Source organism: Hordeum vulgare, chromosome 6H (assembly GCF_904849725.1).
Source record: "Hordeum vulgare subsp. vulgare chromosome 6H, MorexV3_pseudomolecules_assembly, whole genome shotgun sequence".
Lineage (NCBI taxonomy): Eukaryota > Viridiplantae > Streptophyta > Magnoliopsida > Poales > Poaceae > Hordeum > Hordeum vulgare.
In genome coordinates, this window is record NC_058523.1 from 448619905 (window position 1) to 448635087 (window position 15183).

Sequence of the window (15183 nt, forward strand, 5' to 3'; positions counted from 1 at the left end):
TATCTACCAAGTATCTAGAGTTGCTCCGCCTCAGTGACCGTTCCCCTCATAACAGAAGCACTTAGTCCCGGGCTTGGGTTTAATCTGGGGTCTCTTCATTAGTGCAGCAAGTGCTTTGCCGTTTCACGAAGTATCCCTTCTAGCCCTTGCCTTTCTCGAAACTTAGTGGTTTTACTAACCATCAACTGTTGATGCTCCTTCTTGATTTCTACTCTCGCAGTGTCAAACATCGCGAATCGCTCAAGGATCATTGTATCTATCCTTGATATGTTATAGTTCATCACGAAGCTCTCACAGCTTGGTGCCAGTGACTTTGGAGAACCATCACTATCTTATTTGGAAGATCAACTCCCACTTGATTCAAGCGATTGTCGTACTCAGATAATCTGAGCACATGCTCAACGATTGAGATTTCTCCTTTACTTCATGGACAAAGAATCTTGTCGGAGGTATCATACCTCTTAACAAGGGCACAAGCATGAAATCACAGTTTCATCTCTTTAGAACATCTCTTATGTTCCGTGACGTTTCAAAACGTCTTCGGCGCCTTGCTTCTAAGCCATTAAGTATTTTGCACTGAACTATCGTGTAGTCATCAGAAACGTGTATGTCGGATGTTCACAACATCTACAGACGACGCTCGAGGTGCAGCACACCGAGTGGTGCATTAAGGACATAAGCCTTCTGCGCAGCAACGAGGACAATCCTCGGTTTTACAGACTCAGTCTGCAATGTTTGCTACTATCAACTTTCAACTAAATTTTCTCTAGGAACATATAAAAACAGTAGAGCTATAGCGCAAGCTACATCGTAATTCGCAAAGACCATTAGACTATGTTCATGACAATTAGTTCAATTAATCATATTACTTAAGAACTCCCACTCAAAAAGTACATCTCTCTAGTCATTTGAGTGGTACATGATCCAAATCCACTATCTCAAGTCCGATCATCACGTGAGTCGAGAATAGTTTCAGTGGTAAGCATCTCTATGCTAATCATATCAACTATACGATTCATGCTCGACCTTTCGGTCTCATGTGTTCCGAGGCCATGTCTGCACATGCTAGGCTCGTCAAGCTTAACCCGAGTGTTCCGCGTGTGCAACTGTTTTGCACCCGTTGTATGTGAACGTTGAGTCTATCACACCCGATCATCACGTGGTGTCTCGAAACGAAGAACTGTCGCAACAGTGCACAGTCGGGGAGAACACAATTTCGTCTTGAAATTTTAGTGAGAGATCACCTCATAATGCTACCGTTGTTCTAAGCAAGATAAGGTGCATAAAGGATTAACATCACATGCAATTCATAAGTGACATGATATGGCCATCATCATGTGCTTCTTGATCTCCATCACCAAAGCACCGGCACGATCTTCTTGTCACCGGCGTCACACCATGATCTCCATCAACGTGTCGCCATCGGGGTTGTCGTGCTACTCATGCTATTACTACTAAAGCTACGTCCTAGCAATATAGTAAACGCATCTGCAAGCACAAACGTTAGTTTAAAGACAACCCTATGGCTCCTGTCGGTTGCCGTACCATCGACGTGCAAGTCGATATTAACTATTACAACATGATCATCTCATACATCCAATATATCACATCACATCATTGGCCATATCACATCACAAGCATACCCTGCAAAAACAAGTTAGACGTCCTCTAATTGTTGTTGCATGTTTTACGTGGTGACCATGGGTATCTAGTAGGATCGCATCTTAATTATGCAAACCCCACAACGGAGATATATGAATTTCTATTTAACCTCATCCAAGGACCTCCTCGGTCAAATCCGATTCAACTAAAGTTGGAGAAACCGACACTCGTCGGTCATCTTTGAGCAACGGAGTTACTCGTCGCGATGAAACCAGTCTCTCGTAAGCGGACGAGTAATGTCGGTCTGAGCCGCTTCGATCCAACAATACCGCGGAATCAAGAAAATACTAAGGAGGGCAGCAAAACGCACATCACCGCCCACAAAAACTTTTGTGTTCTACTCGAGAAGACATCTACGCATGAACCTAGCTCATGATGCCACTGTTGGGGAACGTAGCATGGGAAACAAAAAATTTCCTACGCGCACGAAGACCTATCATGGTGATGTCCATCTACGAGAGGGGATTTCCGATCTACATACCCTTGTAGATCGCACAGCAAAAGCGTTAAGAAACGCGGTTGATGTAGTGGAACGTCCTCACGTCCCTCAATCCGCCCCGCGAACCGTCCCACGAACCGTCCCGCGATCCGTCCCACGATCCGCTCCGATCTAGTGCCGAACGGACGGTACCTCCGCGTTCACCACACGTACAGCTCGACGATGATCTCGGCCTTCTTGTTCCAGCAAGAGAGACAGAGAGGTAGATGAGTTCTCCGACAGTGTGACGGCGCTCCGGAGGTTGGTGGTGATCTAATCTCAGCAGGGCTCCGCCCGAGCTCCGCAGAAACGCGATCTAGAGGTAAAACCGTGGAGGTATGTGGTCGGGCTGCCGTGGCAAAATTCGTCTCAAATCAGCCCTAATAGCTCCATATATATAGGAGGAGGGGAGGGGAGGCTTGCCTTGAGGCTCAAGGAGCCCCAAGGGCTGCGCCACCAAGGGAGGAGGAGTCCTCCTCCTATCCTAGTCAAACTAGGATTGGAAGGTGGAGTCCTTCTCTTCTTTCCCACCTCCCTTTTTTTTTCTTTTCTCTTTGATTTTCTATCTATGGCGCATAGGGCCTTCTTGGGCTGTCCCACCAGCCCACCAAGGGCTGGTGCGCCACCCCCAAGGCCTATGGGCTTCCCCGGGGTGGGCTGCCCCCCCCCCCCCCCCCGGTGAACACCCGGAACCCATTCGTCATTCCCGGTAACTCCGAAAACCTTCCGGTAATCAAATGAGGTCATCCTATATATCAATATTCGTTTCCGGACCATTCTGGAAACCCTCGTGACATCCGTGATCTCATCCGGGACTCCGAACAACATTTGGTAACCAACCATATAACTCAAATACGCATAAAACAACGTCGAACCTTAAGTGTGCAGACCCTGCGGGCTTGAGAACTATGTAGACATGGCCCAAGTGACTCCTCGGTCAATATCCAATAGCGGGACCTGGATGCCCATATTGGATCCTACATATTCTACGAAGATCTTATCGTTTGAACCTTAGTGCCAAGGATTCATATAATCCTGTATGTCATTCCCTTTGTCCTTCGGTATGTTACTTGCCCAAGATTCGATCGTCAGTATCCGCATACCTATTTCAATCTCGTTTACCGGCAAGTCTCTTTACTCGTTCCGTAATACAAGATCCCGCAACTTACACTAAGTCACATTGCTTGCAAGGCTTGTGTGTGATGTTGTATTACCGAGTGGGCCCCGAGATACCTCTCCGTCACACGGAGTGACAAATCCCAGTCTCGATCCATACTAACTCAACGAACACCTTCGGAGATACCTGTAGAGCATCTTTATAGTCACCCAGTTACGTCGCGACGTTTGATACACACAAAGCATTCCTCCGGTGTCAGTGAGTTATATGATCTCATGGTCATAGGAACAAATACTTGACACGCAGAAAACAGTAGCAACAAAATGACACGATCAACATGCTACGTCTATTAGTTTGGGTCTAGTCCATCACATGATTCTCCTAATGATGTGATCCTGTTATCAAGTGACAACACTTGCCTATGGTCAGGAAACTTTGACCATCTTTGATCAACGAGCTAGTCAACTAGGGGCTTACTAGGGACAGTGTTTTGTCTATGTATCCACACATGCACTGTGTTTCCAATCAATACAATGATAGCATGGATAATAAACGATTATCATGAACAAAGAAATATAATAATAACTAATTTATTATTGCCTCTAGGGCATATTTCCAACACCATATCCTTGTGGTGGAGGTGAGGAAGGTTGAGGTGGATCCTCACGATGTACTTCTTCCTATTCTTCATCATGTCATGTACCTCTTGTGGATGCCTCCATGTTGTTTTGTGGTTCTCCTTGACGTGAAGTAGGAGCTTCCACATTAATTGATGAAGTACTTTTATTAACCTCCATGGGACGTATATTGTCGATAGGTAGATCTTGGATGGCTTCCGAAGGTTCCTTATCTCCTACATCATTTGGCAATTCTTTGACTTATGAACCATTAGATTCATCAAACTTCACAACTACCGTCTCTTCAAACTTTTGAGTGAAGTTGTTGCACACATGGTAAGTGTGAGAATTTGATCTGTAACCAAGTCGGAAACCTTCATAGATTTAGGAGCAAATTTAGAGCGATGATGATTATCAAGAATGTGGCACTTAGAGCCGAATACTCGAAAGTATCCAACTTGGAGTTTGTTACCGGTGAGTAGATCGTATGGTACCGAGAAGCTTGTGTAAGTAGTGTCGATTTATGGCATGACAAACTGCTTCCACGGCTTCTGCCCAAAAGTGTCTTGGCGTCTTGTATTCGTCAAGCATCATTCTGTCCATCTCTATGAGAGTTCAGTTCTTCCTCTCAACAACTACATTTTGTTGAGGAGTGTACGTTGCCGAGAACTCATGTGAGATACCTTCTTTGTCAAGAAAGGTATCCACATTTGTGTTCTTGAACTCTACAACTAATATTCCCTAAACTAGGCACACCCATCTTCCTCCAATGGTGTTTAAACCAAGGCTATGGAGACCAAAGCTCTAATACCAATTGTTGGACCGGTAGAAGGGGTGTCCAGAGGGGGGGTTGAATAGACTACTTGCATAAATTAAAAGCCTAGCCTTTTCCCAATTTTAATGGTTGGTAGATTTCAACAATTATAAGAAGTCTAGTGCACCCTACAGATGCTAGTCAACATATATGGCGGCAAAAAGTAAAGACATTGCGCATGTAAGAAAGGAGTAGAGTTTAGGATGATCAAACGCAAAGACAAACACGAAGATTTTTGGCGTTGTTCCGATAGGTGGCGCTATCGTACGTCCACATTAGTGGAGACTTCAACCCATGGAGGGTAAAGGCTACGAGAGTCCATGGAGGGCTCCACCCACAAGGGGTCCATGAAGAAGAGGCATTGTCTATTCCACCATGGCTTACTAATACGTCTCAAACGTATCGACTTTTCCAAACACTTTTACTATTGTTTTGGCCTTATTCTTGCATGATTTGAATGAAACTAACCCGGACTGACACTATTTTCAGCAGAGCTGCCTGTATGGTTTTCTTGTGTGCAGGAAAATGAATATTTAGACGCCCCGAAAAAAATCCCATAAAAAATAGAGAAAATCCACGCACCGGGAGGGACCATGGGCCAAAAGATGGGCCACAAGGGAGCCATAGGGCCCCCAAGAGACCTGCTGGCGTGGCCTGCCCCTGGTCGCGCCGGGAGGCCGCCTGGGCGGGGCCCACCCCCTCTGGTGCCCTACTTTGGCTCCTATTTTTACCCGTGATGAGGAAATTCCAGAACAGAAGTCGTTTTGCAAGTTCTCGACGCGGAGCCGCCGCCACCTTCGGTTCTTCTTCGGGAGACTAATGTGGAGGCTGTTTTGGCCTCCGGAGAGGGGAAATCGCTGCCATCGTCATCACCATCACCACTCCATGATCCTTCCATGGTTTCTCCCATCATGTGTGAGTAATTCCCTGTTGTAGGTGAAGGGGATGGGAGAGATTGGATGGGTTAGATCATGTAATAGTTCGTCGGATTGTTGGGGGCATGTTGTCTATCATCTACTATGGTGTTTATCATCTTTGCTACTACTTGTTACTCTTAATGCTTGTCACTTTGGGCTCGAGTGCCATGATTTCAGATCTGAATACCTTATGTTTTCATGAATATACTTGTGTTCTAGATCCTATCTATGGATAGTATGCACCTATTATAGTCCGGAACCAGCGATCCCAATGGTGACAACTTGGGACACCAAAAGGGATAGACTATAGTTTGAGGATTCCATGTATCCATTGATTGTTAATGCTTTGTTCCGGTGCTCTTTGAGAGGAGCACCTTAATCTCCATAAGTTCCTTTTGGCCCCATTGATAGCGGGATGGTAGGACAAAAGATGTTGTGCAAGTTCTTATTGCAAGCACGCACAACTACCTCGGGATACATGCCTAATGTTTGATATATGCCTAGATGATCATTACTTTTCTATGTGCCTTGCCCCAAGTTAAATACATGATATCTCTCATCCATGACCAACCATCCATCTCCTTAGCCTACAACGTTTTAATCCTGCTAGTCACAAGTTACTTTACTTTCGCCATTTTACTTTTGTTGCTTTGCCACTATTATTTCCGTTGCCACCATCACTTCCATATCACCATTGCTACTAATATTTCGTTGCCAAGCAAGTATCTTTCAGGTGTGGTTGAATCGACAAATCAACTGTTAAAGCTTATAAATATTCTTTGGCTCCCCTTGTGTCGAATCAATAAATTGGGTTAACTTACCCGTGAAGACTGTTGTGATCCCCTACACTGAGTTGGGTCACTTATTCACTACAGAGGACAAGAAGAGAACTTATTACATTACTAAGCTACTTCCTTTCTCTTTGAAGGAAGATGCTAAAGCATGGTATGATGCACTACCATCTGGTTCCATTAAGAGTCCTCAAGATTTAGCTCAATCTTTTGCTGCTAAATATTTTCCTGCTCATAAGCAACATGCTGCTTTACAAAGAATTTATAACTTTAAACAGTTGCAGGATGACACCTCCCTAAATCTTGGGGGAGGTATTGCACTTTCCTTATGGCTAGACCAGTACATGGAATCCCTAAGAATGAATTGCTTGATATATTTTACGCTGGTCTAATCGATGAATCTAGAACCTATCTAGATAGTTGTGTTGGTTGTGTTTTCAGGGAAAGAACACCGAACGATGCTGAAGAATTAATGGGAAATATAGCTAAGAATCATAATGATTAGTCTGTTCCTGAACCACCTCCATCACCCAAGAAGAGAGGTATGTTTTTCTTAAGTCCAGAAGTTATGCAAGAAGCCAAGAAGTCTATGAAAGAGAGAGGTATTAAAGCTGAAGATGTGAAGAATCTACCTCCTATTGAGCAATTATGTGAGCCTACCACTCACCCACCTATGGTAGAGGTACAGTCCCTTTTAGAATTCAATGCAAGTGACGTCCCTCATGGTAAGCCTCCTCACCAATGTTTAGATGAGCTTGATAATTTCATTGTCAAGCAAAATCACTTTAATGAGTGGATTCAGAGTCAATTGCCTGATAATTCCCTTGCTATCAAAAGTTTGCTTGATGTTTTAAGTAGAACTGTTAATGATATTAGAGGTCTTGTTAAGCATTTTCATATGGTTCAAACTCAGCTTGAACAAATTTCTAATGTGCAAAAATATTTGCTTGCTAACAATGCCAAACAAGTTGATACGCGGGCATGTGGTATAAAGACCCGAGGAGGTACACATACCCAGGACCCCCTTTATCCGGAGGGGCATCCAAAGAGGATCGAGCAAGATTCTCAATTGCAGGAAGAAGACATTGTCAGCTCCCCAAAGAAGAAGAAACACAAGGAGGTTGACAACTCCAATGATCCCATAATTGATGATGAACCTATTGTTGATCCTAATGGTATATCTATTTCTGATGCTGAAATTGAAGATGGTGCTGAACCTGATAAAGATAATGAGAAGATTGATCCTCCTGAGATACGAGAAGAAGAAGCACCACACAAGCGCAAAAGATATACTAGAGAAGATTTTGTTGCAAGAAAACATGGGAAGGAAAGAGAACCATGTGTACAAAAATCAATGCCCTTTCCACGTAAGTCTTTCAAAACTAAATAAGAAGAGCATTACAATAAATTTTGTGAATGGATGAAACCTCTTTTTCTTCAAATTCCTTTGACCGATGCTATTAAGTTGCCTCCGTACAGGCCCCCCAGGTGACCGGTTGGTGCGACCTGCCCCCTGGCCGCGCCGGGAGGCCGCCTGAGCGGGGCCCACCCCCTCTGGTGCCCTACTTTAGCTCCTATTTTTACCCTTGACGAGGAAATTCCAGAACAGAAGTCGTCTTGCAAGTTCTCGATGCGGAGTCACCACCACCCTTGGTTCTTCTTTGGGAGAGCTAATGTGGAGGCTGTTTTGGCCTCCGGAGAGGGTAAATCGTCGCCATCGTCATCACCATCATCCTTCCATGTCTTCTCCCATCATGTGTGAGTAATTCCCTGCTGTAGGTGAAGGGGATGGGAGAGATTGGATGAGTTAGATCATGTAATAGTTCGTCGGATTGTTGGGGGCATGTTGCCTATCATCTACTATGGTGTTTATCATCTTTGCTATTACTTGTTACTCTTAATGCTTGTCACTTTGGGCCCGAGTGCCATGATTTTAGATCTGAATACCTTATGTTTTCATGAATATACTTGTGTTCTAGATCCTATCTATGAGTAGTATGCACCTATTATAGTCCGGAACCGGCGATCCCAATTGTGACAGCTTGGGACACCAAAGGGGATAGGCTATAGTTTGAGGATTCCATGTATCCATTGATTGTTAATGCTTTGTTCCGGTGCTCTTTGACAGGAGCACCATAATCTCCATAAGTTCCTTTTGGCCCCATTGATAGCGGGATGGTAGGACAAAAGATGTTGTGCAAGTTCTTATTGCAAGCACGCACAACTACCTCGGGATACATGCCTAATGTTTGATATATGCCTAGATGATCATTACTTTTCTATGTGCCTTGCCCCCAAGTTAAATACATGATTTGTCTCATCCATGACCAACCATCCATCTCCTTAGCCTACAGTGCTTTAATCCTGTTAGTCATAAGTTAGTTTACTTTCGCCGTTTTACTTTCGTTGCTTTGCCACTATTATTTCCGTTGCCACCATCACTTCCATATCACCATTGCTACTAATATTTCGTTGCCAAGCAAGTATCTTTCAGGTGTGGTTGAATTGACAACTCAACTGTTAAAGCTTATAAATATTCTTTGGCTCCCCTTGTGTCGAATCAATAAATTGGGTTAACTTACACGCTAAGACTGTTGTGATCCCCTACACTTGTGGGTTATCACTTACGTCCACACAGGACTAGCCTCACTCACGGTAGATCTTCACGAAGTAGGCTATCTCTTTGCTCGTACAAACTTCTTGGTTCAACTCCACAACACAAAGTAGGAGGCTTTCAAGCGACACCTAACCAATCTAGGAGGCACCACCCTCCAAAAGGTAATAGACGTGGTAGAGTGATGAACTACTTGCTCTTGTGCTTCAAAAAATAGCCTCCTCAACACTCAGTCACTCTCTCATAGATTTGGCATGGGTAGGAGAGATTGATTTTGTGGAAAGCAACTTGGGATTGATTTTATGGAAAGCAACTCGGGGAGGCTAGAGATCAAGTTTCAAATGGTTGGATTGGAATCTCTTGATCTCAACACATGAGTAGGTGTCTCTCTCTCAGAAAAAATGGATCTCGCAAGTGTGTGTGTGTGTGTGTGTGTGTGTGTATTCTGAATGCTTCCTCTACGAATGACAAGATGTGGAGGGGTATATATAGGCATCCCACAAAATCCAACCTTTACAATTATTGCCCAACTCGGTGACACCGAAATGGATCTCGGTGGTACCAAGTTGCACTAAATGTGGAAAATTTTGAATTCTCGATGAGATCGATATATAAATATCGGTGGTACCGATACGATGGCCTAGTGTAGTTTCCAAATCTCGGCGAGACCGATTTCAAACTCGGATATTCCGATTCTTGAAATCTGCTGAACAGAAAGTTGGTCACATGCTTTCGGTGGCATTGAACTTGGTGGTACTGTGAGATTAGGGTTCGGCAAAGGATGTGTGAGTGGGAAAATCGGTAGGGCCGAGTGGGAAAAGTTGGTGGCACTGATTTGCTGTTTTGGCTTGGGACAGAGATATTTGTGAGAGAATGAATGAATATTTTGGTGGCTATCTCTAAGCACTTTAGCAACGAATTTATCATAATACCTCACCCCCTTTTAATAGTATTGGCTTTCCTATGAACTTAAAAAGTGATTTCTCACAAATGTAAAATGTAGAGTCCTCTTGCTTGAAACTTGAGCCAATCCTATTCATTTCCTTGCATTAAGGGGCTTCGCCTCACAATCCTTTGGCCAACGCTCTCTCTGGACTATACCTGAAATATACTAGGTAAACGTGTTAGTCCAAGAGACAATATATGTTGTCATGAATTATCAAAACCATCAATGAAGCATATGTGCTTTCAGCTTCACCTGCCCGCGCCCCTCGCGACGTCGAGGGAGGGGGGGAGAAGGATTTGAGGGGAGGCGGTGTCGCTAGCGTTAGCTTCCCGGACGTTCGTGGGAGCATCACGGGAGGAGGAGGAGTTGTCACAATCCTCTCGGTGCTACCAACGCATGTGTGTTCTAACCAACAGACAAGACACCGTTTCGATGCCTTAATTAGATAATTTACTTCTTGAATGTTTTAGTATCAAGGGATATTTATGGAATATGCTAGTGCATTTGAAAAAATGTTTTTGAAAAATGTTTCACTTGTACTATAAAATTATAAACTTATTTTTGAAAGACGTTTGTCATGCATTCAAAAAATTGACAACATGTATTTTAAAAAAATGGTCGACGTGTATTGAAAATGTTATTGTGTAAGATTATACTTACATTTCTACAAATACCTTTAGCATGTTTTAATACATTTATAGAATTACTATTGTTACACAATAGTTTTTAATACATGTTGAACAATAATATTGCAAAAAATTGTAAATGTGTATTTTGAAAATAAAGTAATATAATGAAGATACACAATAGTTATCCGTGCTTGTGGTCCTGCATGAAGATACATAGTTTACACAATAATTTTCAATATACGTTGAACTCTCTAAATCCACATAAATTATAGAAAAAATTCATCTTAATCTCTTCAAAGTACGCAACAATGGAAATAGATTAAAGAATTAGACACACAATAATGCCCTACTGATAATTAAAGAATTTTTTTTATTTGATAAAATTTACATATCATGAAAACTAAATAGGAACTTAAAAAAAACATGTAGAAAATGTGTTGAGGAATTGCAGATCGATACGCCAAATTGGTCTATGTACATTTCTAGCTAATACTACAACGTATTTCCTCCATTCAGAATTACTTGTCATACAAATGAATAAAATCAGATATATCTAGAACTAAAATACATCTAGATACATTAATTTCTATGACGAGTATTTTCAGATAAAGGGAGTATAACTTAGGTCGGATGGGTGGACAACACATTATTGCATTATTCTCCCGAAAAAAGAAAACACGTTATTACATTAAGCAGGATGTCCCAAGTTTGAATTTCCCTCATTGCAAAAGAAAATATTACTAGCCCACTTTAATTCACCGAGAATCGGGTCGTCGCCATGCTGGCGCGTCATTGCTGGCAATGTGTACACCCAAATATGATAGGAGGCATTGCATTTACATTGCCCGACAAGTTAAAACATCATTTTTGTGTATTTTACAATTTTAAACATCAATCTGATCGTACGTGATAAATTAAGGCATCCATTATGTACTTCCTTCGTCCCTAAATATAAGTCTTTTAAGCGATTTTACTGAAAGTCTATATATGAAGCAAAATGAATGAATCTACACTCTAAAGTATGTCTATATACATTCGTATATAATCTACTAGTGGAATCTCTAAAAAGACTTATATTTAGAAACGAATGAAGTATTCAATTTTAAAGATAACAAAACGACTTTAATCCCGTAAGAAGAATGAGGCCCACTATTCCGCTGCCGAGTGAGAACAGTTGCGTGCAGCAGGCAAAGTCAAAGTAGGCGGACGCCCTAAAAAGATAGTCAAAGTAGTGGGACGGACGGGAGGCGGCGCGTCAAACATGCAAGTGGCCAGGATTGCAGAGAATCTACATCCATCGAGATCAAGAAAAGCCTCCCATGCATCGCTGTTGCAGGCATAAAAGGCAGGACATCCAAACGTCTTTCGTCTCAAATCCGCTCTTGTTGGGGTTCTCAGAACAGAATCTCATCCACCCCATCGTCGGAAGAGTTACGCAACGGCTCACTCATTTTCTCGGGTCAATCCTGGAGTACTACTGTTGCAATCTCCAACCGGCGGCAGCGGCACGGACGAACCCGATGCGATGCGATGCGATGCGACGCCCAGCGTCACAACTCACAGGTCAGAAGTCCTGGCTAGCGGCTGGTCTTTGGTCACACGTAGCGACGGCTGGGCGAAGAGCGGTCTGCGGGGACGCGCGGCGGCACGGAACAAGAAGGGCTACTAGCGCTCTCTGTTCCGAGCGACGCGAGTCGACACAGTGCCCTGCAGCCTCCCTCGTCCCCACCCACCCCCGCACCCCCACCCCCACCCCGCGCGGCGGCGCTCCCGCGCTGATCAGACAGCCGCCCTCCCCGTCCTCTACCTGGATCGCGCCCACGACCGTCTCCTCCGCGGAGACATGGCCGGCGACGACGGCAGCAGCAACGCCGTCCCCGGCGGCGGCGGGAGCAACCAGGAAGAGGTCCAGATAGAAATCGCAGGTCAGTTCGCTTTTGGTTCGAGGGAGCGATGAGATATCTCGCTCTTTTCTTATTCAAATTCGCCATGGATACGTGCAAACCCTGATAGGTAGAAGCAGCTCACCTTTATGATGTAGTCGTGGGACCCATAGGCAAAAAAAAAAAAAAACTGTTCATCTTAGTTCGTCTGGAGGGAATTCGGTGGTCCGTTGGTGGCGGGGTAAGCGCACGCGCACAAGGTGTTTGATGAATTGTGTACAGCATGTCGGCAGTACGGCGTACCGGGCTTTACTTCCGAGCATGGCGAAACTAGGCTTTTTCCAACCGTAAAGCTTCCAATCAATGTTTCCTTTGTAATCCGCATGCGCGAACATGAGTGCCAAATCCTCGTTTCTTCCTGTGTGATCTCCATGGGTTAGCTAGCACGTGTGTGGTCATGCCATGCCACTCATCGCTGGCGAGGGAGTAGGAGTTCCATGTGCATTCAAGTATTTCGTCAGTCATGCAACCCATGTGCATTCACGTATTTGGCCAGTGGCGAGAATCCCCTGTTTCCCCTTCCTCTTGGCAGGGTTTTAGGGGCTGATGAGAGCACCAGTTAGACTTACCACATCTGTATCGGTGGAATACTGTTTGATGGAACTCCTCCAAACATTTTGTCATTTCTTATTATCATCCATGTTCGGGATTTACAGTTTGATCTAACATGTCGGTACCGATTTCCAATTGTAAATTGCAGGATCCTCCAAACCTGCAGCTTCCCTGGCCCATGAAGCGCCCCCACAAAGCGGTCCGGTTAAGCACTGGCAATGGTGGTTGATGGTGGTACTGAACATGTTCTTCCTTATTGCTGGTCAGACGTCAGCAACACTCTTAGGGAGATTCTACTACAATGAAGGTGGAAATAGCAAATGGATGTCCACATTTGTTCAAACTGCTGGTTTTCCGGTGTTGTTTGTTGCCCAATTTCTGTTCCGTCCAAAGTCACCTTCCACACAAGCAATTAACAGTAGCCCTGAGGCTTCTATCATCAAAATCACTCTGATATACATTGCCTTGGGACTCATCATTGCTGCAGACGACTTGATGTATTCCTACGGTCTATTGTACCTTCCTGTCTCAACTTACTCCCTCATTTGTGCCAGTCAGCTGGCCTTCAATGCCGTCTTCTCATATTTTCTCAATGCCCAAAAGTTCACCCCTTTGATATTCAACTCCGTACTACTCCTTACATTTTCTGCTTCGCTCCTTGGAGTTGATGAGGATTCTCAGAGCACTAGTGATACCTCACAAGGGAATCATGTGTTAGGTTTTGTGTTGACACTGGGAGCATCGGCCACATACTCACTTATTCTATCTCTCATGCAAGTTACGTTTGAAAAGGTTATCAAGAGGGAGACCTTCTCAGTCGTGCTGAACATGCAGATTTATACGGCATTTGTGGCTACTTTGGCTTCTCTTGTTGGGTTATTTGCAAGTGGTGAATGGAAAACTTTGGAGGGAGAAATGCATGTGTTCAGCTCAGGGAAGGTGTCCTATGTAATGACACTGCTATGGACAGCTATATCATGGCAGATAGCCTCTGTTGGAGTTGTGGGGTTGATCTTTGTTGTTTCATCACTCTTTTCAAATGTGATAAGCACTCTAGCTCTACCCATCATTCCTGTTTTCGCAGTGATCTTCTTTCACGACAAAATGGATGGAATAAAGATTATAGCTATGCTGATTGCCATCTGGGGTTTTGTTTCATACGGCTACCAGTTGTATGTTGATGACAAGAAGTCTAGGAAGACTTCGTCCAGTGTGGAGGAGAATTCCTAGGCTTACTGGTTTTAATTTCTTGGTACTCAATGAGGTACTAGTTATTAGCAGGCTCAATAGTAAGTTCACCAAAAGAAATATCATTTCTATATGTATAGAATGTCATTTGCTTCTTCCATTTTCCTATGTAAGAGATGTATCATCATGGAAAATAAAAAAGCAAGAGTACTTCAGAGACATGGTTTCCATATTTTGCATGGTCATTCTAATAATTTCTTTCCTTCAGTATTCTGGATGTGCTTATTGAACAGTGCATTATGCGCTACTACTGTTGATTTGGTTCAGTTTGGCCTTTGCGGGTAGTGAAAACTACTGATTTGGTGTGTTTTGCACCGTGAGTGGGAGTTTCTGATGTATTTGTTGTGTCAGTTCAGATTCTACTATACCATCTACTATTATGTGTCAAATTCCATTTCTTGTGAACGTAATACTGTTAGTACCATCTTTTTGAATTGGTCATCCAAAATATAGTTACAGAATAAAACCGTTTTGTGGCCTAATCTGGTGGAGTTTCTTGATCTTCCTTTTGTGTTCAGTTTCAGTTTTCATCTTGTAGAGTGACTGTTTAAGAAGAACACATGGAGTAAATGTCTTTTCTCTATATGTTTTCCACAGACCATAACATTGGCTACCTGACTGGAAGCACATACTTGGTTACAAGGCATCCATTGGTTTTGTCGAAATGAATACAGAGCATAACAAAGGCCTTGCAGCTTGTATATATATGAATTTATGCTCTATATCCCATGGTTTTGTCCAAAACCGCATTACATCCAGTACCGCATTATTTATTCACCTCTAATCTACTTGCAAATTGTGATGCATGACTATATGAATTATAAAACCTTATGAACAGCTCTGAAATTCTGGATT

General features: G+C 43.4%; 1 protein-coding gene across 1 annotated transcript; it reads left to right on the plus strand.

Moving 5' to 3' along the window:
- Positions 1-11966: 11966 nt before the first annotated feature.
- LOC123401767 (probable purine permease 11) lies at positions 11967-14487 on the plus strand. The gene is made up of 2 exons (XM_045095619.1): positions 11967-12510; positions 13229-14487. The coding sequence occupies exons 1-2, from the start codon at positions 12429-12431 to the stop codon at positions 14308-14310; spliced, it is 1164 nt and encodes a 387-aa protein (XP_044951554.1). The 5' UTR covers positions 11967-12428; the 3' UTR covers positions 14311-14487.
- Positions 14488-15183: the final 696 nt, after the last annotated feature.